This window comes from Grampus griseus (assembly GCF_964374135.1).
Source record: "Grampus griseus genome assembly, chromosome: 5".
In the NCBI taxonomy this organism is placed as follows: domain Eukaryota; kingdom Metazoa; phylum Chordata; class Mammalia; order Artiodactyla; family Delphinidae; genus Grampus; species Grampus griseus.
The window spans coordinates 71,890,971-71,917,265 of NC_138998.1; the positions used below are offsets into that span (position 1 = coordinate 71,890,971).

Here is a 26,295-nt window from a genome sequence, read left to right on the forward strand (position 1 = left end):
ACAGCCTTTGGACCCTAGTGATGAACTAGCAGACTAAGAAAAGCTTACAGCCTTCTGAAGTTCCTGCCACAGGCAGGGGTAGGGTTCTGTCCTAATGTCTTCTCAGTTTGCTCCATCCTGCAAGGCTGGCACCTGAAAACAGGTACAATGGGTGGCGAGCTACATGGTATGACTGGAGGGGCTTCAAAAGGCCTGCCTGACCCCAAACTATCTCCCTTGCTGGCCTGAGGATCTGTCTGAAGTTTTCATCACTTGAGTCACTTTTTTATGCAAAGAATTTGCTTCAAGAAGTCCTCTGCTACAATGTACACGCTACTTAAAAGGGTGTGGTGCACATGTCTTTCTCTTTTGTCTTCTCAACATCTAACTTCCCTTCCTGTTTTGAGAACTTCACCCCTTATGAGTATTTATAGGAAGCAGAGCCCATTTTCTATTGCCAGGGCAGGGGCACAGGAGCTGAGGTCAACCAGCCGGGTCCACTTGCTCCAGACTGTGCATGTGGAGCTGATGACACAGGAGAGCAGAATCTAGGAGAGCACTTACTCGGCAGTGGGTGACAGCAGTGGCGGTGAGCCTTGTGCCAGGGGCCCTGTCCCGAGCTGTCAGTGGCAGCAGTGCAGACCGTGGTGTCCAGCAGTAGGGAGAGGCTGCAGTCCTGTTCCCACAATTATTGTTTATGGTGTGATTTGGGCTGAGGTCCCCACTGCTGTGTAGCATCTCCTGTTCCTGCCCATTTTTAGTCTTTTCCTCAGCCTTCCCAGAGAGTCTAGAGCTTCCCAGTATCCTTTTACTAAATCCCCATGCTGCTTAAATCACACAGAGTCATCCTTAGTTGCAAGAAGCTAAGAACACTGGCTGACACAGGGGGTGAAACATTAACTCAAGAGAAGCCTTCCATGTACCAGCCACAGATAGATTCATTTGTCTAATTAGCTAATTGTCACCTTGGGAAACAGCAGGACCCCGGGAAAGAGTTTTTGTTGATGGCGGAGGAGAGTCTGTTCTTACGGGCATTAGCTGATGGGCTTGCCCAGAAGGACACTGGGCAGACGCTTCGAGGGACAGATATCCAAGGGACTAGGCTGGGGCAGTGCATGATGGAGAGAGATACGATGACAGGAAAGATGATGCCACAATAAGAGCAATAGCTAACACGGGCTGACATTAATGCTATTGACTGTGGAAGCTGGCTGAAAGGGCCTTGTTTACACTTGTAGAGCATTCCAGGGAAGTTACTGCTTTGCCAAAGTGAGACCACTGATTTTACCACTTTGGTTTGCCTAAACGTTTCTGTTGACACTTAGCCTTCAGGGTAACAGTAATCAGCCTGTGGGATTTCTATCCCCTCCCCATCCCCACACCACCCCTGCATTAGGCCCTTTATGATTTAGTAAGCAGGGATAAAAAGGCAAGGACAGAGTAAATTCTCAACTACCAAAAGGGCTGTGTCTTTATGATCTTTTCCTCAGAGAAGAGCATAGAAATCGTTCACTGAGGGGAGAGAAGGAGAAAGGAAACTAGGAATGTAGTGAGTACAGATACTGAATATCTGCTAAGAAGTTGTTTGTGGGTTTTGTGGACAGTAGGGGCAGTTCACAAGTTAGTAGAATTCTCTCCTTTCTGCAGTCCTCTTTACTTTCCCTTAGAACAAGGACTGTGCCCAGCGTTCAGTGACTGCCTGGATAAACTCAGGGCTCTCGGTTATTGTTCTCTTAACTTTTCCACGGAAGGGTCAGGTTTGCCTGCTGGAGACTCCAGGCGGGAACCAGGGCCCCCAGAGAGGACTCTGCCGCAGGCCCACTCTGGCTGCAGCGGTGATGCAAGCCAAGGCAGGAGGCGAGAGGTCCCATCTCAGACTACCCAGCTTGGCTCTGAAAGACTTGTCCTTGGGGAACCCTCAGAACACTGGCTCTCGCCATCCATAGGATGTGCTCTTGGAGTGGTTTTTGCCGTAGGGTAGCACTGAACGATTTCCCTTTCTCACCTGTTCCATGGATGTCACCAAGGGAAGGGCACAAAAATAATCTAAGTGAAACGACCAAAAAGAAAAAAGTAAGGAAAGAAAAAAACACAAGCTGCATTTGATTTAAAAAATATTTATAAGACACATTTTTTATTTTCATAAGATGTCACTTAATAAATATTTTACCAGGATGATTGAGGATGCGTCACAATGATAGAGGAAGAACTTGGGACAACTAAGGGATGGAAACATTTTAAACTTTAATTTAAACCTCAGTTCTTCAGACTTGTCCTCTGCACCAGATCTTGAAACCTGGCAGAGAAAGTGTCCTTACGTGTACAGACCAAGTTTCTAATGTTGGCACGTAGCCAGGTCAGTATATGGAGGACCAGTGGCAGCGGTTCTTGATTACCTGAAGCAGAGGCTTCCTGAAAGTGAGGAAGATGACAGTGCAGGCCACCAGCAGGGTGAGGCAGCTGGGAAGAATGAGCACGAGGTACAGCAGGCCCATGTCTACCCGCTCCCACTTACAGACCTGAGGAACGCCTCTGGGCAGCTCCGTCAGGCGAATGATCCTGGAAGAGAGGTTGCAAGTGACCATGGCCAAGTCGGCGACAGTGTGCAGGCGCTGCAGGGCCACCCAGTCCTCCACCCCACAGCAGTCATATGGATTCTGACTGAGGTAGATGGTCCGCAGACTCCCCATGAGCTGCTCAGACACAGCCCTCTGAGGAAGGGCCGTGAGCAAGTTTCTGCGGAGATCCAGGGTCTGCAGGGCCAGGCTGCCCCTGAACCTTGGGAAACTGGTCAAGGCATTTCCCGACAGATCCAAGTCCCTCAGATTCCCAAACCCAGAGAAGTCCAACTCCTTGAAGCCGGAACTGAGGCCCACGTTCCTGAGAGACAGGACCTGTAACGTGGGGGCAATGTCCCAGAGAGGGGCGATGCTCCCATTCAGAAGCCCCCAGTTACCAGACAGGTCTAAGTGGGTGAGGGCCATGCCCTGGAATGAGCAGTCTTGTAGTGCCCCCAGCCCACAGCCCTCCAGAGACAGGCTCCTCAAAGATGCCACATTTCTGAAATCCACACAGCCGGGGGTGCCCCCGGGGTCTAAGTCCCCCGGCCGGGGACAAAGTGAGATCTGATTGTGGCTCATGTCGATTGTAGCGAGGTTACTGGCATCAGCAAAAAGGCCAGTGGGGACACCCAGGAGCTGGTTGGAGCTCAGGTTGAAGGACCGGAGGCTCCTCAGGCAGCCAGGGAGCCCCGGAGCCAAGTGCACCTCCGACAGCTGGTTCTGGCTCAGGTCCAGCTCGGTGAGCGCTCCTGGCAGCTCGTGCTCCCGGATGTGGAGCGTCATCAGGCAATTCTGGTTGAGGTTCAGGTGGGAGAGGGAAGGCATTTTCTTCAGGAAACCGTCTGGCAGATACTGGAACTGGTTCTGGCTCATATCCAGGAAGCGGAGATCAGAGAGGTCACTGGAAGAGAACTCTTCCCAGAGGTTGACGGTGCTGATGTTGGTCACATTGCCGTCCATGAAGAGGAACTGGGCCACCATCTCCTGCGGGGACGAGGTGTTGTACAGGTCCCTGTAGAAGCCCATGTTGTTGTCCCGCAGCAGGAGGGTGTGCAACTTGCTGCACTGAGGCAGGAGGGGGAAAAACAGCAGCTGATTGTGAGAGAGGTCCAGCGTCTCTAGCTCAAAGGTGGCCTCTCCCCCCGATGCCAGGAACCACTCCAGGACGTTGTAGCTGACGTTGAGGGACCGCAGCTGGGTGAGGGCGAAGTCCACAATGCAAGGAAGGTTGTTATAGGCCAGGTTGAGGTGTCTCAGCTCAGGCAAGCCGTCGAAAGCACCACCCTCAATCTCAAAGATGTAGTTCCTCTGCAAATCCAGCTCCCTGAGGCGGCCCAGGCCCTCAAAGACAGAGTCATCCAGCCTCATGATGGTGTTCCTGGCCAGGGACACGGACTCCAGCGAAGAGAGGTTCTGTAGCATGAGGGCCGCCATGTCTTCCGTTAGGGAGTTCCCTGACAAGTCCAGCCTGCGCAGACCCCGCAGGCCGTGGAGAGCAGCTGCCGTCTCCTTGTAGCTCTCGGAGAGTGAGTTGTCAGGCAGTGCCAGGCTGCACAGGCGAGCCTGCTCCTGGAAGGCGCCACGGCTGATGTGCTCCAGGTGGCAGCTGTGCAGACTGAGGCTCTCCAGGAGAGGGTAACGCTGCAGCGAGTGGTTCCACAGGGTCTTGAGAGGGTTGGCATCCAGGAGGAGTGTCTGGGAGGATGGTGGGAGATTGCTGGGCACTGAAGCAAGGTTCTGCCCTCGACAGTCAGCGACTCCATCCAGCTAGGTCCAAAAACACACGTCAGCAGGGCGGGGGCCTCTGAGGTGAGGGTTTGTGTAAAGAAACTTAGTTCACTCATCAGACTGTTCACTAAGGCTCCAGGCCTCACTCAACACACACAGCATATTAGAGAAGATCTGAGAACCTGTCCATCAGGTGCTGAGTGCTGACCATTGTATTGCAGTTTGGTGTTAACTACAGAGAGGAACTGAGGATCAGGTCTCTACTTGGGTTTGAATCCCACCTCTGCCATTTATTCCCTATGTGACCTTGAGCAAATAATTTAGTCTAAATCTATTGTTTCCTCAGAAAAATGGAGATAAAGTTAGCACCTACTTCAGAGGATTGTAGTGAGATTAGGCAAGAGGCTGCACAGTGCCTGGCACACAGTGGACGCTATTAATGCAAATGGTCACTATTGCATTGTTATCGCTATGATCATAACACTGTGTGTTTAACAGGGACGCTGCCCAAGAACCAGCAGCACTGTGGCATCTTCATTTTACCTGAAGGAATTTTGCCTGGGAGGCTCCTCTACGCTCTCGATTGATAAATATTACAGCTCAAGAGGACGTGAGAGTTCATCACCAGCCTGAATCATACGGAGAAGTAAAAGGGTCTGGAGAGGACAGGTGAAGAGCCAGTGACAGAGCTGGGACCGGAGCCCAGAGGTCTTATTGCCCAATCCAGTGCTTTTCCTGAACGCCATCCTACCGCGACTGTGTGGCGAAGCTGCCAGGACGGATGGGTCTGGTCTCACTGCAGGAATCACACAAACCTCAGGATACTTTCCTTCAGCCCACTTTCTACAAGATTGGGAAAAGCAATCATCCACAGGGTATCCCTTCGGTGTCCAGGAAAAAAGTTTTAAGTGATGAGTTGGAAGGGCAATGGCATTTCTTTCCACAGATTGGTCAGTACAACAAGGTCAGTGATTGCCTAAAATTGTGGGCCCAGTCCCACGGGGCAAGCAGAGTAGTGGAACAGGGGAGAAAACTCCTGAGAGAGAGGAAGAAGCACAGCTTTGGAAAAGATGACAGACTCAAGTCTGAACCTTGGCTCTGACACTTATTAGCTTTGGTCTCTGGGCAAGGAATTAACCTCTTGGAACCCCAAGTTCTTTATCTGATTATTAAAATAAAACTTCTCATGATTAAAAATTGATCCACTATAGAAATAATGAAAATTAAACTATTCAGTAACCTCAGCCTCTCCTTCAAAGAAACGTAGTTAACCTTTTGTTACATCTCCTCTGGACTCTTTTCCAAAGACATTCTCTAACTTAAAAAAATTTTTCTTTGCAATATGGGTGGACCTAGAGATTATCATACTAAGTGAAGTAAGCCAGACAGAGAAAGACAAATATCATATGATATCGCTTATATGTGGAATCTTTAAAAAAAAAAAAAAAGGATACAAATGAATTTATATACAAAACATAAATAGACCTGCAGACATAGAAAACAAACTTATGGTTACCATTAGGGAGGGATAAATCAGCAGTTTGGGATTAACATATACACACTACTGTATATAAAATAGATAACCAACAAGGACCTACTGTATAGCACAGGGAACTGTACTCAATATTTTGTAATAACCCGTACAGGAAAATAATCTGAAAAAGAATATATATATATATACACACACACATATGAATCATTTTGCTGTATACCTGAAACTAACACAACATTGTAAATCAACTATACTTCAATTTTAAATAAAAAATAAAAAACATTTTAAAATGAGACTGTACTCTACAAACCATTCAGTAAGCGACTTCCTCCCCTCCCCCATTAATAATATGTGATAGATATATTGCCTTGGCAATAAAAGTAAATTTGATCACATTCTTTTAGGCAACTGTATATTAGTTCATTGCATGAATAGCACAGTGGCTAAGAGCCAGATCTCTACGATCAGCCCATCTTGATTCTGCTTTTTATCAAATGGGTGAGCTTGGGCTGGTACCTAACCAGTTGGGACCTTCATTACACCATCTGTAAAATGTAAATTATACTTGTAATTTTCCCTTGGGTTTTTTTTTTTTTTAGGTTTCAGTGTGATTGTTTATGTAAAGCACTTAACATAGAACCTGTCACATAAATGCTTAATAAATGTTTGCTGGAACAATTATTAGCATGCTCTAATTAGTTAATCTCCTATCGTTGAGCATTTGAGTTATATCTAATTTCCAGATGAATGTTAGAATGAATTTTTCTAGTTCTTTCTACACCTCCCCTCCCCCCCAAAAAAGTCTTTGGAGTTTTGATTGGGATTGCATTATAATCACAGAGTAATTTGGGGGAGAACTGACATCTTTACAAAATTGAATCTCCCCACACAGAAACAAGATGTATTTCTTTATTTGAGTAAGTGTTGGTCTTCCCCCCGTGGGGACTGGAGAGTGCTGTTGTTAGGGGCTTTCCTCAAGCTGTGAGACCCTGTTTCACCAGAGTTGCTGCAGTTGCTGGGGACATGTCTCTGCAATTCCTGCAGCCCCACTGACGTGTTGCAAAAAGTCCACGTGGCCATCAGAGCCCAAGAAAGCTTACCACATACACTTCGTGATAATGTTGCATGGCTAATGCAAGGAGGGGCTTTGGAGAGTAGCTGGACTTTCAAACTCTCAACCCTCAATTCAAAAGAGCACTGGAAAGCCACTCTTTGATCTCACTGGTAGCCGAGTCCCTACTCCTGCCCACCAGGCTGCAGAGGGTCAGGCAGGGAGTCTAGCCTGAACCCTGCAAGCTGTCAAAGAACTTGCGCTTTATTCCCTCCTCTTCTTATGCCTGGTAACTCCTGAATTAACTACTGTGAAGTTAATCTTTCATTGTCTCTGTAAGGGAATAATGGACGTCTGTATGACAGAGACTAACAACAATAATAACAGCAGGGCTTCCCTGGTGGTGCAGTGATTGAGAGTCCGCATGCCGATGCAGGGGACGTGGGTTCGTGCCCCGGTCCAGGAAGATCCCACATGCCGCCGAGCAGCTGGGCCCGTGAGCCATGGCCGCTGAGCCTGCACGTCCGGAGCCTGTGCTCCGCAACGGGAGCGGCCACAACAGTGAGAGGCCCGTGTACCGCAAAAAAGAATAATAACAGTAGATAAAACACATAGCACTTACTACACACAAGGCACTGTTCTGAGTGCTTTACATACATTAACTCATTTAGTCATCATTGCAACCCAGTGTTATGGTATTATTGGTTGGTACTATTATTACCTACATATTTTACAGATGAGGAAACTGAAGCACAGATTGGCCCAATGTCACCAGCTAGTAAGTGGTGGGGCTGGGATTTAAACCTGGTCTGGCTCACAATCCCTACCCCCTACCGGAGTCTACTTCAGCGCAGTGGTTAGAGGTTACTAAAAGTGGTCAAGAACCACGACCAGCTGGGTTTTTAAGATTCATCAGCTTTAAGAACACATTTTTGAATGTTATTAACCCTGACATCCATTTTGTCTTCCCAGTGCCCAGTATATAACACGGCTCAAGGAATATTCATTAAATGTATGTTGCTCAACTTTTAATACCACTAAGTTATAGGCAAAGGAGAAAATTTCTAGAGAGTGCTCAGTTATTAGGAGCCAAGTCTGCGTCCACATATAGGCTGAAAGCCCTGGAGAGGGTGAACCGTGAAAGCTCAGGCATCTCTCCCTGGATTGCTGTAAGCCTGAGCGTGGTCAAGGACGTTGCTGTGCAGGGCAGCCTGGGCAGCGTGCTCTTCAGTACAGCTGGTTAGGCATTTGCCGTGGGCTCACACACAGACTCTGAGTCAGGGCTTCTTCAACTTTAATATTCCCCCCCACCAAGAGATTCTGATACCATTAGTGGAGCTCCATCATCCAGATTCTTAACAAGGTGTTCTTGTTCCAGGTGGCTGACCTTGGCCTGTCTCTGGGATCACCTGTCCTTAGCAGGTATGAGAAAGGTGGGGCAGGGCCTTTCCCAGGCATCATCTTTACCTTTGATTAAAGAGCAGCTTGCACATGGCATCGTGGTAAGTAGGTACAGAGTGATTCAGACTCATTCATTCCCTTCCCTCCTTGACTGACAATCCATCAGCTTTCCAAATGGACCCAACCTCGTCAGGACAGGAGCAACAGACAACTTGGAGTGCCCAGGAAAACTCACCAACTCACAGCCCCCTTGGGAAGTGGCCATGACATTTCCACTTGGATTCCTCCATTCCACTGTCAAGAAGTGAAAACCCAGGCAGAGCCAGAGGGGCAGTAACTCCATCTCAAGTGCAGCACTGTGGACAGAGGGCAAGGAAGAAGCGGGTAAGAGAAGGATATCCCAGAGGGATGCTATGCGCTCCCGGGAGAAAGAGCCAGTTCTCAGTATGTCCGCTGTTGGAGGCCCACGGCTACAGGGAGGTGGAAACCCACAGATTATTCAAATACCTCAACTTAGCCAACACATTTAACCTCTCACTCAACTGTCAACAAGAACTCATTTTCATTTTGCTTCTACCATTTGATGGGCAGGTGGCTGAACCTGAAACTCCCAAGAGTCCAGCAACAGAAGAGAGAAGCAAATCATTTGAGGAACTGGGTCTCAGGTCACCTAGAGTTTGCCATGTTTCATAGTTCTCTTGAAATGTTCCTCTCAAAGCTCAAATCTGCCATGCATCACCTGAGCTCAATAAATATCTGCTGAATGAATGAATAGTGAACTGGGACTGAAACATTAATTGTAGCCTCTGGTCTCATAGAGTTACTAATTGCTGTGTCAACATGAGGCTTTTAGAAAAGAGTAGACCTCACTGATTAACTCATTTGAATAGAGACCTTTGAAAAAAGGATTTTGATATTTTGCCTGCATGAGGGAAAATGCTGAGGGAAAAATGAAAAAGCAATCTTCAGATATAATAAGGGTTATTGATGAAGTGTGGTTACCGGCTCTCTTACCTGGCCGGTGAGCACACAACTGGAGTCATGAGAAGGCATAAAATTATACATAGACCAATAGAATTTTAGAACTAAGAGAAACCATAATGGAAATGTAATATACCCTCCACTGCCACATTTTTACAGGGCCAAAGATAAAAAGGCCACAGGTAATAAGGGCTTATTCAAGGTTCCAGATCGACTTAGTGGCAGGGCTGGAAGTAGCCCCCAGAACCCCCACCCCCAAGCTCTAGGATGAGTAGCCAGGGTAATTTCTCTCCCAGTAGGCGCTGTTGAATTGACTACCCTCTTGTTGGGAGAGTTTATAGCCAGTGGCATCCCCTCCTAGCTCTGCATTCCTCAGAATCAGAGGCAAGAGCCTGGTCCCAGCATTTTGCCTGCCCCGTCCTCTCCTTGACATCCCCCCAGGAAGGACCACAGGAAGGACCACAGGGTCTGCCCTTGAATTGTCTCCTGGGCCAGCAGTTCCAGTGCTAACATGGACTCCTCACCTATTCCATGGGACTCACAGACATTTCTGCCTGACGCATCTAGCCATCTTGGGCCCCTTCCTCTTTCCCTTTCTTTGAATAAGTTTACACATCTCTAAGGCTAATTTTAACCTTCTGGTCAGATTTGAATACTCACCAGTGAAAGACTAACAGAAAAGCTAAGTGAATCCAGGTAAGTCAGCTTTAACTTTCACTTCAGGTCAGGCCAGCTTTCCTTACCACAGAGGGAACCTCCAATTCAGAATTCAGCCATATTTGCCAGACACTGGGAGTCCCCTTCCCAGGCTCTCCTTCTACTTCTGCACCTGTGCAGGAATTATTACCTCATGGCACGTACAGGGCACAGATGGCAAAAACAGGGCCATATGGGCTCCTGTCCTCAGTGAACTCCCAATACACACACACACACACACACACACACACACACACACACACATCGTAGGATCACTGCCCACCTTGAGATAAGGTTGCCAGACTTAGCAAATTACAAGATGCTGTTGGAATGCCAGATAAACAAAAAACAACTTCTTAGTGTAAATATGTCCCATGCAATATTTGGGACATACTTATACTAAAAAAAATTCATTATTTGTCCAACATTCAAATTTCACTGGGTTTGAATTGAGGAGAGAGAGAAAGATGGGAACCATGGACTTACTCCCTTCATCCTTCATCTCCTCTGTCAGGCTTGGGATGGTACATGCTGCTGTGACACTGAGCCTTTTAGAACAGTCAACCCTGTATATTGATACTGAGTTTAGATGTGTTCAGGTCTAGAGTGCAGACTGGAATGCTCGATGGGTCTGGTGTCCGTTATGCCCAGAGTGTAATTTTAATTTCTGGGTCAACAAGAAAAGTTTTGCAAATTTAAAGCATATTTTCTCCTTTCTCCTAAACTCAGTCAACCAGCCCAGAAAAACTCTTGCTGTGCCCTCTGGGCACTCCGTCTCTCATGAGACAGCCTGAGAAAACTATGGGATTTGGAACCAGACAGACCAGGATTTGAATTCTGGCTCCAGTATTTGTTATTTGTCCTTGAGCAATTCACATAAATTCTCCGAGACTCAGATAATCCTGTTATAAAACAGAGATAATAATAACTACTCAGAATTTTTATGAGAATCAAATAGTATATACATAAGTGCTTCAACTATGAAGGTACTTAATAACAATTATTATTTATGAGTTCTTAACACCAGTGAGCTGGACGAGTGATTGTTACTCCTATGTGTAATCTCCAAGGTAATTGAACAGCCACAGAAAAAAGGGAAAAGAATGAATAATTTGGTGGAAGAATGAGTAAATCATTCTACCAACTAAATGTGTGAAAGTTACGTGGGAAGGTTGGACTACAAATTCTGCGTTAATAAATTCCAGAAAAAACTTATTTGAATAGAAAAAAAAACAAAGCTAATCCCAGTAACAGATGACTGTGCTGGTTGAGAGCAGTTTGTCCTCAGAGCCATAGTTTACCCTGCCCCACCCAGCTCTGGTTTGCAGGGACTGATTTCTGAAGGCTCTGGGTGTCAGCTGGCCTCCGGCTGGTTTGGTCAATGGGGAGCACTACTGGGAGGTTAGAGAAGTCCTTGAGTTTCTTCTGGTGACTCCCAGGCTCTGGTAGTCCTCCCAGTATCCTCCCCCTACCTAGGGGAGGTGGCAGCTTCCCAAAGTTGCTAATTTCTGGATTAACTGTCTGTACTCCGGTTGGCTTCTCAGCCTCTTTCATCACGTGTAGCCAATTTCCTGCATTAAATTTCCTCTGTTTTAAATAATCTGTGTGTTCCTGTTTCCTGGTTGGAGCCTGACGGATACAATGATGTAAGTGAGAATGGGCTTGGAACAATACAAAACAAAAAGGTATGTAATGACTCTGAAAAGCAATAAGAGACTTTCAAAATAATAACCGTTTAGGTTGAGAAACACTCTTCCTGGGGTGTGTGGCTGCAGAAGCCTTCCTCAGAGCCACGGCATGGTGAGGAGTACAAGATAAACAGTTGGGATGCCAAGTCTCATTGGAAAATCCCATGAGCCCCCTCCTGTGTGCACAGGACTGCTTCCCTCCACCCACACTTACCCTCAGCTGGGCGAGGACCACTCAACAGTGTCTCCAGATGTATGAGAGCGTCTACGCTTGAGTGTGCTTTTTAAAAAGTAACCATCCCACTTTATTCCTATCTGTCTGATATCTTCTGAAAAATACATCCATTTTTTAAGCCAAATGTTTCTCATCTTAGATACATTTTTGGCGGAGAAAGGGAAGTGAATGAAGAACAATTATGATGGATAGCACACATGACAGTATGACATTAACAATTTAAATGGGGTCACCTGGAACCTCCCCTTGTTATAATTAAAAGGGCTTGGAACAAGGGTGCCTATTTCATGGGCTGTGAACCACTGTGGGAGCCACAGAGTAATACAAAAGAACAGCAAATCAACCCATTTTCCAAGTAGGGTCTGAAAAAGTACCATGTTTCCTCCTGGTCTAGGTGACCACTGGGAAAATAACCCATAGAAGACCTGAGATCCTGACATGAGAAGCAGATGGCATTAACAGAATCTGCTTGTATCTGTTCTTCTTAAACCAGATAAAGAGGTTGAAGAGTTCTTTCCAAGTGTGGAAGCAGAAAATAGTAAGTCCCATTCTTTTTTTTTTGCAGTACGCCGGCCTCTCACTGTTGTGGCCTCTCCCGTTGCGGAGCACAGGCTCCGGACGTGCAGGCTCAGGGGCCATGGCTCACGGGCCCAGCCGCTCCGTGGCATGTGGGATCCTCCCGGACCGGGGCACGAACCCGTGTCCCCTGCATCGGCAGGCAGACTCTCAACCACTGCGCCACCAGGGAAGCCCTGACAAACACACATGTACACTATTTTTTTTCACATGGATGTAGGTTTTCCTGTATTAATATTCCTTATTAATATTTTTTTAAAAATATTAATATCGCTTATTCTTTTAAGGGTTATTAATTCCAAATAGGTTTCTGTTGTCATGGAATGTCTTTATCAGCGGATAGTAAAACACAACCATCAGGGAAGGGCTGATCTACAGGTATTTTTGTCCATAAAAAGGTATCCTCACACTCAACGTTTGGGAATACTAAGGAGTAACTCTGACCTGAGTTTTGGTTTTGCTTTGTTGGTATTTTCTGATTCATTTTCAGGAAAGGATGCTGGATTTCTAGTATTCGGGGGCACCCTGAACATCACCTCCTCACTCCCTCTCACCTCCCCACCTTCTCCAGCTGCTGCTACTACTACAGCAGCTGCCTCCAGAGCTGGGACTGCAAGCTCTTTGCTGATGCCACTATTAGCAAGTGCTAAGAGTGTTATCCATACATTAGCATGTAACTGAGAATTTTCTCTGCAAAATAATCAGATAAGCTTAAAAAGCTTTAAAGAAAGAGGTCTTGCAGGTGAAAGTGGGGAACTCTCAGTGTTAGAAACAAATATTTATAGACTGGTTGTGGGTGGGGCGGGGGGAGGGGATGAGGGGCAGAATCTCTAGAAGCAGAGTTTGCACAAGTATGGAGTGTAAACGTGTGATGGTGACATCACTGAACACAAAAGGCACGGGTGCTAGGTAGAGGACTCCACAGAAAGGGAGTCCGCCTTTGTTTAAAAATAAAAGAGCAGATCCCACTTGGGACCCTGGGAGAAAGGGAAGGGCAGCTGGTCACAGACCACAGAAAACAGATAATAAAGAACAGAAACCCCAGTCTATGACCACTTCAAATAATTCCTGCTACCAAGAGGTATTTGAATGCCTCAGGCAAGCAGCCCTGGTCTCTGATTCTTAGCAAAAAAAAAAAAAAAGAGTGATCTCAACTGTCACCAAATGGTTATACTTAGCATCTCCCATGATGAGACCACCTCCATCCTGAGTCTCCAGGTGTGGTGCCTTGGGAAACACAAAGTCCCATATTGGTAGCACCCTTGCCAAAAATTGTTTGCCCTGAACCAGTCATAACGAACCAGTCAGACTGTAAGATGTCCTACAAGACAACTGGCTTGGACTCTTCAAAATAAAGTCAGTTTTGAAAAACAAAGAAAGGCAGGGGAGGGGAGAGGTCTGATTACAAGTGACTAAGAAACATAATAACCAAATCCCATGCATGTACCTTGAGTTGATTTCGGATTTTAAAAAAATCTCTAAAAGAAAAATTTGAGACAATTGGGGAAATTTACATGTGTACTAAGTGATGTCTTTTTAGGTGATATTATGTACAAATGATATTGCCAGATTATTGCTAATTTTCTTAGGTATGATAATGATGTTGTGGTTATACAGATAAATGCCTTATTGTTAGGAAATGCATGCTGAAGTATTTAGGGGTGAAATTTCATGATGTCTACAATTTATGTAACCTTCTTTCAAATGGCTCAACAAAGAGAGAGAGAGAGTGAGAAGGACAGAGAGAGGGAGAGAGAGAGAGAGAATTAAAGCTAATTATTACCAACTGAAAAATTTAGCACTGTACTTTCTTTTAACTTTCCTGTAAATTTGAAATTTTTCAAAATTAAAAAATAATGGGAAAAATAAAATAAATGTTGGAGTTCCTAAAGGGAGAGGGATTATGGTAATCTTTTATCCCCAAATTTCCAGGAATGTACATTTTTCAAACTTTCTTCTCAGAAAGGTACTCAGGAAACAGTTGTTAAATTTAAAATGCATTACACATAAACCTTTAAAATATCCTGAAAATTCTAACATTTTGACATTCAAACTAGAGCTTCCAGACAGCATCTCTCACACCTGAAAGGGGCACAGAAGTGTTAGATCACGTGGCCTGACTGTGGTTCAGGAAACACAGTTGATGTACTACTGTAATTTCCACTGTCCAGGTCAATTGTTCTGTCCACCAGACCCACAGTCCCTCTGGAGGGGCAGCCCTCAGGAGAAGCTTATGACCTCACCACTACCTGGACCTCCACCAAGCTGACAGAACCTTCAGGAAGCACCTGACCAAGGGAGGTCACTCCTTACTTGTGGCCGTCACCCTATGAGTGATCTCAGCGCAGAGAGACAAGGGAGAGAATTAGGGAATTAGCAGTGGATATTGGAGCCAAGAGGCACAGAGAGAGGAGGTGGAGTTGAATTTTTGAGGGATTTGCCACGAGGAAGCAAAAGCAGAAGCTAGACGACAAGGCATATGGAAAGAAAGGAATGAGATAGTCAACAGAGGGCAAAGATCAGAGAAGATGGACTAGGAAGAATGACAAGAGGGTAGACTGCGAAGGCTGGGAGAGAGGGTGGGGAGGTGGGCTCAAGTCTGCCTCTCTGGTTCCTGGTAGTTCTTGGAAAATGGCTGGGCTCATTTCCAAGCTCCATGGTTTTTCATGATAGCACCTCACCACCATCACCACCCCCATAGGCTGGCCCAAAAGTTGCATCTTAGCAACAAAAAGAACATAACTAAAACAGGACGTGCGCTCTTTGATAAGCTTGAACACAAAGACAAAACAGAACGTAATATTTCAAAGGAGCACATTCAAGCGTTATGATGCTACCTGAAAATTAGAAAGTAGCTGAAATCTGAATGCAAGAATGTATTTTTCAAAGTGCACCCTACAGGCAAGAATCACAAGGGATGGTAAAACTAAAGAGTGAAAATTTGTTGGGAAACAAGATATTAATATAGTCTTAAAGTATCTTATTAATAAAGTTACTTGTTAATTTTTTTTTTTTTTTTTTGCAGTATGCGGGCCTCTCACTGTTGTGGCCTCTCCCGTTGCGGAGCACAGGCTCCAGACGCGCAGGCTCAGCGGCCATGGCTCACGGGCCCAGCCACCCCGCGGCATGTGGGATCTTCCCGGACCGGGGCACAAACCCGTGTCCCCTGCATTGGCAGGTGGACTCTCAACCACTGCGCCACCAGGGAAGCCCTATCCTTGTTCTTATAAAATACACAGTGAATTATTTAGAGGTAAAGGGTGTGATGTCTGCAACATTACTAAAGTTCCAATTTCTCCTCATCCTCACCAACACTTGTCATTTTCTGTCGTTTTTATTATAGCCATCCTAGCAGGTGTGAAGTGCTATCTCTTTGTTGCTTTGATTTGCATTTCCCTGATGACTAGTAATGTTGCACATTTTTCATGTGTTTATTGGCCATTTCTATATCTTCTTTGGAGAAATGTACAAAATGTGTACTTTCGCATCCAAAGATTTTTAAATTTTGATTTTGGAATTACATGTAAAAGAAAATGCAGAATAGTTGTAAAAGTAAAGAACCAGTTGTATTTTTGGTCAAACATTCCTATATTTTGCAAAGAATATTGACTCGTTAAAAAAGAACTTGCAGGGCTTCCCTGGTGGCGCAGTGGTTGGGAGTCTGCCTGCCGGTGCAGGACACACGGGTTCATGCCCCGGTCTGGGAGGATCCCGCATGCCGCGGAGCGGCTGGGCCTGTGAGCCATGGCCGCTGGGCCTGCACGTCCGGAGCCTGTGCTCTGCAACGGGAGAGGCCTCAGCAGTGAGAGGCCCGCATACCGCAAAAAAAAAAAAGAACTTGCAAATTGAGGATTGGAACAAGAGAGCATTTAGAACTGAGATGTGTGAATTCAGGCCTCGTAATTTGCTTCTCTGGCTTCCTCTCTTAATAATGAATTTGTTAACAGAAATAGACTCACATAGAAAATAAACGTATGGTTACCATAAGAGGAAAAGGGTGGGGGAGGGATACATTAGGAGTTTAGGATTAACAAACACACACTACTATATATAAAATAGATAGCCAACAAGGACCTACTGTGTAGCACAGGGAACTGTATTCAGTATCTTGTAATAACCTATAATGGAAAAGAACATGAAAAAGAATAGATAGATAGGTATGTGTATAACTGAACCACTTTGCTGTACACCTGAAACTAACACAACAGAGTTAATCAACTATACTTCAAGTTTTAAAAAATAATGAATTTGTTAAAATATAGGCAATACAATGGCTTTTGAGTGCCCCCCGAAATTGTCTCATATCCTGCAGATAGGAGAGAGCAAATTGGCACACTTTTTCTGAAGGACAATTTAACATGATTTATCAAAGACCTTGAAAACATTATTTTATACAATAATTCCACTTCTAGGGATTTATACTTAGGAATTACAGTATAGGTAAAAATATTTTTACAGAAATATTCATTGCTGTATTCAGTGATAATACTGCAAATATTCAGTGATAAAAATAAAAAGGTGGAAATCATCTAAAAGTCCAACAATGAAAGGATTGGCTAAATACATTATGATACAGCTATACAATAGGTATAATGTGTGGCAATTAAAAATGTTTCAGTAGCAATATATTCAACACAGAAAGATGTCAGGAACCTGCTCACTAAACAGGCAGCTGCCACCCCATGTGTGTTAAAGCACAGGCAGGTGGACAGCCTCCCAGGGATGAGGATACTATAATGATGACAAAAACTATTTTTTGAACTTTGTTATAAAAGTTGTCTTAATACAGTAATAACCTTGCAACACAGGCATTATGATTCCCATTTTACTGGGGAGGATATTGAGGCCAAGAAGTTGGTGATGTACTCAAGATAAGAGCCAGGCTTTGAACCTGTTCCATGTGTCCCCTTACCCTGGGCTCTTCCTTTACCTTTGCAGCCACCTTTCCAGGGGCTGGGCTAGGAATATGCAACCCCAGATCTAAAACCCCTGGACTCTGAAAAGTAAAAGTAGTGTGTATAATAAAACTTATTTTAGTTATTAGTCAGTGATATTTTTTCTTCCATTGACTCCAAACATAATCCTTTTAAGCACACTCACAATCAACTCAATTCTAAGTAATTATAAGAAATTCTCTATTTCAGTGATATTTATTAGGCTCTGATTATGACGTATATTTTAATTTTTAACTAATAATAGATTGTTTCTATTCTTTAAAAGCTTATCTTAATATAGTAATTGAAGTTGATGGCTGGCAAATTAGAAAATACAAAGAAGCAAAAATACAGATGTGGACAAAGTAAATATCAGGTGCAATTCTCCCCACTGTTGAGATGCTGACATGTATGTACCCTTTCAAGTATTTTCTACACACATGCAGATGCATGCATATTTTTTTAACAAATATACTACACATTCTGTTTTGTATTTTCCCTATTGTACTATTGGGGCCCCTTTGCATTTGCTTCCAGGACTTGGATCCCCCTTTAAATCTGGACAAAGAAATGAGGAGTTGCATCATTTGAATTTGTTGGAATGCTCCTTGAATATGTGGTCCTAAGAATTTATGTGAGGAAGGACAGTTCTGTGGCATGTGACTCTTAGCAACTGCACTTTCATTCAAATTTTGTAACTGACCACCCTTTTGAGAAGAAATGCAGCATTCTGAAGGGACTATCCACCAGTATTTCGGAGGTGAGAACACTCAGGCCAGAGAAATGAAGTGACACGGACAAGGTGCCACAGAGAATGCAATGCCATGGTTTCCAAGCACCAGTTTAAAATCCAGATCTCTTTTTCCTACTCGGAGCCTAGCACACCTGGTCAGCCAGGCTCCACAAAGGCTCTTGTGAGAAAAGTCTTCGTCTGGGAAAGGTTGAGGCTCTGCCTCCACCTGGAGGGAGGCTGGAGGCCACAGCAGCTCTTCTTCCTTTGGGCTCTTCCTATAGCAAAGCCAGGCAGCCAGGGTGTGGAGCGCTGCCTGAGTGCTACCCTGCTGACTTTGTCTCCTCGGGGCTACAAATGAGTCAACCAGCTTCCCTGTGTGGTCAAGGTCAGCCCTTTAGAACCAACAGAAGTCAAGTCACTCTGTCCCGTTCCATAGACACAGGCTGCATCTGGCCACAGGTCTTAAAAGATGCAAATCTGCTCCCACGGGGGTGATAACACCTTGTTCTTATGCGGCTGGTGGTGTCTCCTTTGTATAGAGAGACATACATACTCTCTGTGGATAGGCACCCAACCAATAACGCATTCGTTTCAAACTTGTTGTTTCTGTTCAGTATATAGGTTTGTTCTCTCTGATCATTTCACTCCTGTGGTGGTTCTGGTTGACAATAACAGCTGCCTTGCTGACCTCACAGGGTTGTGTCAAGACTGAATTAGAGGGCTTCCCTGGTGGTGCTGTGGTTAAGAACCCGCCTGCCAATGCAGGGGACACGGGCTCGAGCCCTGGTCCGGGAAGATCCCACATGCCACGGAGCAACTAAGCCTGCGTGCCACAACTTCGAGCTTGCGCTCTAGAGCCCGCGAGCCACAACTACTGAGCCCGTGTGCCTAGAGGCCCTGCTCTGCAACAAGAGAAGCCACCGCAATGAGAAGCCCACACACCGCAATGAAGAGTAACCCTCACTCGCCACAACTAGAAAAAGCCCACGCACAGCAACAAAGACCCAATTCAGCCAAAAATAAAATAAATAAGAAAATGAATTAAAAAAAAAAAAGAATGAGAGAATGTATGTGAAAAGGCTTTGTCAATAAGGAAATGTTGTGGATTACACTAGTAAGATAAGGTAGTGTCAGGCTAAAGGGAAGGCAGAGTTCCTCTGTGCAAATAGGGAGCTGGTGTTAACTAAGAGAGAGGAACTGCAGTACCTTCTCCCTTCCATGTGTGAGCCTTGGGATATTCAGAGGAGACAACACCCAGAGTCTGTGGGAGATTATGGATGGAAGGAATTATAGGTGATAACCGAGATTTATTGCCCAGACTGGAAATGTATCACTCCCACCCAACCAGCCGACCCTGGTTCCCTTGAGAAAGAGGGCAACTGAGGAATGAAATGATATAGATTCCTGATAACTGATCAGCTCAACTGGGATAGTACTCAAGCTCCCAGATTGTCTTCTAGGCTCTTAACTGTAGTATCTAATGTTTATTGAGTGCTCACATTGGGATAAGTGCTAGGCCAGGTGCTCTACATATAATAATCCTCACAAAATCCTAGCAAGTAAATGTTATCATCCTCATCTTACACTTGGTAAATTGAGGCTCACAAAGGTTTGGGCCACATAGCTAGAGATGTTAGAGCTGCAATTCAAACTTAGTCTGTGAAGCCAGCAAAACTCAGTGTCAATTCCACAAGCCCCAGCCATCCTGGGATACTGGCTATCCCTGACTAAATCACACACTGTTTCCTCTGTGGGAAAGGCCCTTTTTCTGGTATTCTCCAACTGCTGAACTCTTATTCATCCTTCAAGGCCCAGGACATGTGTCACCTCCTCATCATATCCTCATAGTTCAGATGTGCAATAATTCAATAATCCAAATAACATGCTACTATAGTATAGTTATAATGCCTATGGAAGTCTTACATTTAAAAAAATATTTTATTTTTATGTTTATGGAAAGAATATGAGTGGTAATTGGGTATTAATAGTAATTTGACTTTTCCCCCAATTTTTATTATGAAAATTTTTAACATACAGAAAAGTTGAAAAAATTTAACAGTGATCACTGGTATACCCACTACCTAGATTCTACTATTAATAGTTTACTATATTTGTTTTTAATCTCATATCTATCCATCTACCTATCCTTCTATCCATCCTTCAAGCCATCTTATTTTTTGATGCATTTCAAAACAGATTAGAGTCATACGTACACCTCCCCCTAAATACTTCAGAATGCATATCAACTGACTTTTAAAATCAATTAATTAATTTATTTATTTTTGGCTGCTTTGGGTCCTCGTTGCTGTGTGTTCTTTCTCTAGTTGTGGCGACTGGGGGCTACTCTTCGTTGAGGTGAGTGGGCTTCTCATTGCAGTGGCTTCTCTTGTTGCAGGGCATGGGCTCTAGGTGCACGGGCTTCCATAGTTGTGACACACAGGCTCAGTAGCTGTGGCTCGCAGGCTCTAGAGCGCAGGCTCAGTAGTTGTGGCGCACGGGCTTAGTTGCTCCGCAGCATGTAGGATCTTCCCGGACCAGGGCTCAAACCCATGTCCCCTGCACTGGCAGGTGGATTCTTAACCACTGTGCCACCAGGGAAGCCCCTGCATATCAAGTGATTTAACCTTAAAAAAAAAAGTTCCTACTTTTTCAATCTTCTGGGTCAATTTAATTAATTTAATCTTAATTTAATTGAGATTGCAAAGTCAGCTATTTTATTTGGGAAAAAAAAAGTTTCTGTCTTGTAAGAAGAAAAAAAAAAAGATTTGATAATCACTGCCTTAGTGTTCTCAGCCAGAATTAGCAGGAAAGCAGCTCATACTAAAGAGTGAATGATATCCTCTTTAATGAACTGCTCTTTAACAGGTATTTATATAGGTAATAATGAAAAATAACAAAACATTCATGGTGTAGTTTCAGGACAGTAGGAGAGATAATTTTATGCTTTTAAAAATCCTCAAATTATACTAGCAAGGTGGGTTACCTGTTTTAAGGCCAATTCTTTTTCTCTCTCTAACACTTATTTATTTATTTTGCGGTATGGGGGCCTCTCACTGTTGTGGCCTCTCCCGTTGCAGAGCACAGGCTCCGGACACGCAGGCTTGGCGGTCATGGCTCACGGGTCCAGCCCTCCGCGGCATGTGGGATCTTCCCAGACTGGGGCATGAACCCGTGTCCCCTGCATTGGCAGGCGGACTCTCAACCACTGCGCCACCAGGGAAGCCCTTCTCTAACACTTATTTGAGTTCACAGAGGAATGGGAGTAGTGATATTTTTAACGCCCTCCCCCAAATAATGATTTTTAGGGAGTTGTTGGATAAAGCCAAAACAACTGGATGATAATTTAGTGCTACTGGTTAATAATAATAATAATAATAATAGCACTTGAGGTTGCAAAGGCTTCTTATAGAAATTTGATCTCATGTAATACTTGCAACAGTTCTACATAGTAGGAATTATTACCTCCATTTATTATTGTGGTAAAATATACATATAATTTACCATTTTAACCCTTTTTGAGAGTACAATTCAGTAGAATTAAATACATTCACACTGTTGTGCAATCTCACCATTATCCTTCTCTAGAAGTTTTCCATTATCCCAAACTGAAATTCTTTCCCATCAAACAATAATTTCCCATTCTTCCCTCCCCTCAGCCCCTGATAACCACTATTCCCTTTCTATACATTTGCCTATTCTAGGTACCACATATAAGTGGAATCATATAACATCTGTCCTTTCCTGCCTGGATTATTTCATTTAGGATAAGGGTTTCAAGGTCCCTCTATGTTATAGCATGCATCCGAAATTCATTCCTTTTTATGACTGAATAATATATAGACCACATTTTGTTTCTCCATTCATCCATCAATGGACATTTGGGTTGTTTCTACCTTTTGGTCATTGTGAATAATACTGTTATGAACATTTGTGCACAAATATCTATGTTAGAGTCCTTGCTTATTGTCCCTATTTTACAGATAAGAAATCCAAATTTCAAAAAGGCCAAAATGAATATCTTAAGTCTCATGGCTTATAGAAAGTGAAGCCAAAACCAGAGCTGAGCTCTGGCCCAGGTAGGAGGTGCTCGATGCGCACCTGTATGGGAGGAATATATGTTGGATGAATGTTCAGCTGGGTTGCACAGGTAAGTAGTTGTTGGTAAACAGGTATCCCATGAGCCCCACCCCAGCTGCCTGGCCCCTCTCTTGTAACTCCCAGTTCCCTCTCCCCCATGATCCAGCAACCAAGGAGGTAACATCTGACCCAGCAGGGGCCCCCAGGACCCTGCTTCTAAGGACAATGTCCATTCTGTTTGGTCAGTGCCCGTTCCATGTGGTGTTTGATATCCTGAATAGCACCCCTGAGTGTTCAGAGGGCTATGGTCTTCTCTGGGGATGAGGTACGCTGTCAATGCCATGGGGTGTACCTATGATAGAGATGAGGGCCTTTGGAGGTTCTGTAAAAAGAGTTAGAAAGCCTAGAAAAAACTGGGGATTTAGAAGGAAATAAGAAGACAGTAACATTAGTGAAAATGGAAACTTCAGTTTAGGGACCCAAGGAAGGGTACAAGAACCTGAAAAAGAAAAAGGCCATCAGGAGAGTCCCACGAGGAAGTCTCAGGGTGTCAGGCTGGGCAGTGATAGGGAGACCATTAACATGTCTGAGGGTGAAGGAGGTGGCCCAGGGCCAGGCATGGAAAGACCCACTTGCCACGGACCCTACAGGCTGAGGAAGAGAGCTCAGCCTTTCCCTTTGGTGGGACCACTGAGGGGAGACACTGGAAAGCCAGGAGAGACCTGAGGGATCATGGCTGGGCCTAATAAGGAGCAAAAGTAGAGACGATCAGGAGGGGCCAGTGTCCAGCCTGACATCTAAAATAGAATGATATGAAGTTATTGGGGAGTATGATGTGCACCCCAAGATGAGCCCCTGAGCAACATTGTGGGTGCTGGGTTGCCTCAGACACTTAGGTCCTGCTTAAGAGAGCCAGGGTGGAAAGACAGAGAGCCCCAAGTGCTACCTTGTGAAGAAAAATCCCCTCCCGATTCTTTTCTTTCTTGGAGGGGCCAACAGAAAGTTTCTTGGGGCACACAGCACAGCACTTGAGCAAGGTGACCTTGTGGGCTGAGGTTGGAGGTGGGGAGTCCCTGTGTCCTCACAGCGTTTTGTGGCCACGTTTAGCACCAGCCCTGCTCCTCATGCCCACCTCGCTAGTGAGAACCACTACAGGGTTCTACTTCCTCTTTTATGCCCTTTCTTCAGCCTGAAATCACTCACGCATCAAAATGAGAAGACACGTGTGGTTTGGTCTCAGCCGCTGACTCCACGCCCTCTGGAAATCAGTTGGTTTTGCCTACCCACGTTCATTTCTCCTTCTGGTAACAGCTCCTCAATTCCCCTTTGAGGAGACCACCACTTCCTTTCTTTTCTCTCTTCCTTTTATTTTAAAAAATGTTTTACTTGTGGTAAAATACACTAACATAAAATTTACCACCTTAACCATTTTTAAGTGTAGAAATCATTAGTGTTAAGTATATTTACACTGTTGTGCGACCAATCCCCTCCCTTTCTTCAAGTCTGTGTTCTTTCGGGTCTAGCCTCAACTCATGCTCCAAGATGAGCCCTATGATCAAGGCTGGGCCCATCAGAGCCTCCTAATTCCTTAACCACAGTGATTGGTTTATAACAGGTACAGCACAGATGCCAAGCCCATGAGAATCAATCTAAACATTTTTGCTAGGACTATTAGAAAAGAGGCTTTCCTCTCCCTGTTTCAGATGCCAAACTGGTGGGAATTAAGCTGAGAGCTGCAGGCAGCCATCTTTTTCAACAGCTTTAGGATCTGCCTGATAATGAAGCCTACACAAAGGAAAGCAAAGGTGAGGAATGGAGATAGATGGATGCCTGGCAATGTTTGAGCACCCAGATCCAGCCATGCCTGAAGCTATTCCTCATAGACTTTTTGGTCATTTGAAACAATAAATCCTCTTTTTTTTCCCCCCTGAAACCAAGCTCAGTTAGGTTTTTGTCATGTGAAACTAAACGACCCCTAAACTCAAGTTGACAGTTGCTTGTGACGCTTGATAAGATCAGTAGCCTTTTCCCCTCTCCTCACCTCTCTGAGCTTTCAGAGACCAGCATCTAACATAGCCCAGAACCCCCCACATATTGAACACATAACATTCATTTGATGATGAGGTTGAGAAGAATAATTTTGGGGGAAATGAGAATAATAGAGAAAAATATTTGTCACTAATGTGCAGATACATCAGTGAGCATCCCTGACCATACATGCATGTCCTAGAAAGATAATGTTTTTCAGTCACGGGTGAAAGCCCACCCTCCCCTAATGTATGTGGTTACAGTGTGGATCTGAGCATGATGTGAGGTACACCTAGTGTTCCATCCAAGAATCTAGCTCACACTTTGTGATGTGGATGCACACTACAGCCAGAACACAAATTACAATCAGTACTAGCATCACTCTTTCGAAAGAATCAAAAAGACTAGAGACAGACAGGTCAATGTATCCCTAACACAGGCCCCGGGGCAATTACCAGGAGCCTGCTCTCTGTTTGGGAGCCTCCTGTTCTTGGATGATGGGTTTAAGGACTCTATGGGATCAGGTTCACATGGGTGTTCATGAAGTTCCCATGAGGGTGCCCATTAGATGAGATCACCCTCTTTGTGAAAGAGGTTTTGATTTTTGTTGAACCTAAAGACGGGAGTTGAGGTTACCCCCCATCCCCGGGGCCCATGATTCTATAATCCCCTCTAGGAACTCTCAAACATACATGTACAAACCTATGTGGTATGTGAGGAAAATAAATAAGTCTCAGGGCTATAAAACCCAGTAAACCATCAACCTCCACAGAAAGAGTCTGTGCAGCACAGCCGGTAGGTGATGGGGACACAGGAGACCTCAGAAGGCCAACTCTACAAACTCGAATGATTCTGCTGTCCAGACTCCTAATAGGCTGTTCCCGTCATGGAAGAAACCTCCCGTGGAGTCCCTTCACTCCCACCTGGAAGTGCGCCACCCTGGACCAGCCCTATCCAGGGGCTCCATTCCTAGGACCTTGCCTCAGCCTCCTGGAGTCCCAGCCACCGTTGGACACGTGGTCACCTCCCCTCAGGGATGCGGTGAGCTGGCAGCCCATTCTGTGGGCGGCACACAGCCCGCTCGGTGGCTCCTTACTTCTGTCAGCTCCTGAGGGCAGGGGGATATATGCTGAATCCTCCACAATCTAGCCCACATGGAGAAGCTGCGTGGGCTACAGAAGAACACTGTACAAGGGGATCGGAGGCCTGGACTCTAGTCAGGCTGTGGGTTCAAGTAACAGAACCAGGGGAATCTCCCAAGGATACACACTCTGTGGGGAAGGGGCTTTGTCTTCTTCACAGCTCTAGCCCCACCCAACACCTTGAACTCCAACTCGCCTGCACATGGAAGATATCCATAAATATGTTGTTGTTAATGAGTTGCAGGGTCTTCATCTATGAAATCGTGGTTCTCAGTCCACGTTGTTGGGCAGGGAAGGCAGGCTGAGTGTTCACAGAGCAGTCTCACTACATCCAGTCATCCAGCCCAGGGAGGGAGCATTACTGTTCCCGTTTCGCAGACAAAGAAACCGAGGCTCAGGAATTCCCCCCACAGAGTCAGGAATCAGACCCAGGTCTGACTCTGAAGCCCTCACTGTTTCCACTACACCACGCCACCTCTAAGTCTCCCAGAAGGAGGTATTTCCACCTCCACCCAGAGCTGTAGCCCCCAAACAGAACTGGTGGAGCTTGGATGCAGCAAGCCACAACTTCCCCGTCAGCCCCGAGCTGTGGGCCACGGACGCTGACCTCCTGCCTTCCCACTCTTCCGAGCCGCCCGCTTCTGGAGGGACCGCGGCTGCCCCTCAGGAAATACTCACGGCTCCCGCAGGCCCAGGCGGCTCCGCGGGGCGCATCCTCTCCCGGGGCTCTGGCCTCCTCCTCGACAGCAGCCGAACGCGGGGTTGAACTGCCTGCTCTCTCTGGGGCATCAGGTTATTTTAGCACTTGCGGAAGGAACTGACGGAAACTGAAGTCACATGGAGAACGAGCAGCTCAGCAACTCAGCACTCACAGAGAGCAGGCATCTTAGAACTGCCGCCGCGGGTGGGTGGCAGGGGGGATGGGAGAGGGCGGGAGGGAGGGCGGGAGGCAGTGGCCCCCGGACTACCTACTGGATTAGTGGCGAAAGAGGC

The 26,295-nt window shown here is 45.5% G+C and overlaps 1 protein-coding gene across 2 annotated transcripts; it reads right to left on the reverse strand.

The window, feature by feature from the left end:
* Positions 1-2,102: 2,102 nt before the first annotated feature.
* NRROS (negative regulator of reactive oxygen species) lies at positions 2,103-26,091 on the reverse strand (the record flags this gene model as incomplete). 2 transcript variants are annotated; one of them, XM_082655526.1, is made up of 3 exons in its annotated part: positions 2,103-4,307; positions 8,448-8,568; positions 25,981-26,056. In XM_082655526.1, the coding sequence occupies 2 exons, from the start codon at positions 8,553-8,555 to the stop codon at positions 2,337-2,339; spliced, it is 2,079 nt and encodes a 692-aa protein (XP_082511652.1). In that variant the 3' UTR covers positions 2,103-2,336. The 2 variants fall into 2 exon arrangements, with proteins under 2 accessions (XP_082511652.1, XP_082511653.1); XM_082655527.1 differs by lacking the exon at positions 8,448-8,568 and having other exon boundaries at positions 25,981-26,091.
* Positions 26,092-26,295: the final 204 nt, after the last annotated feature.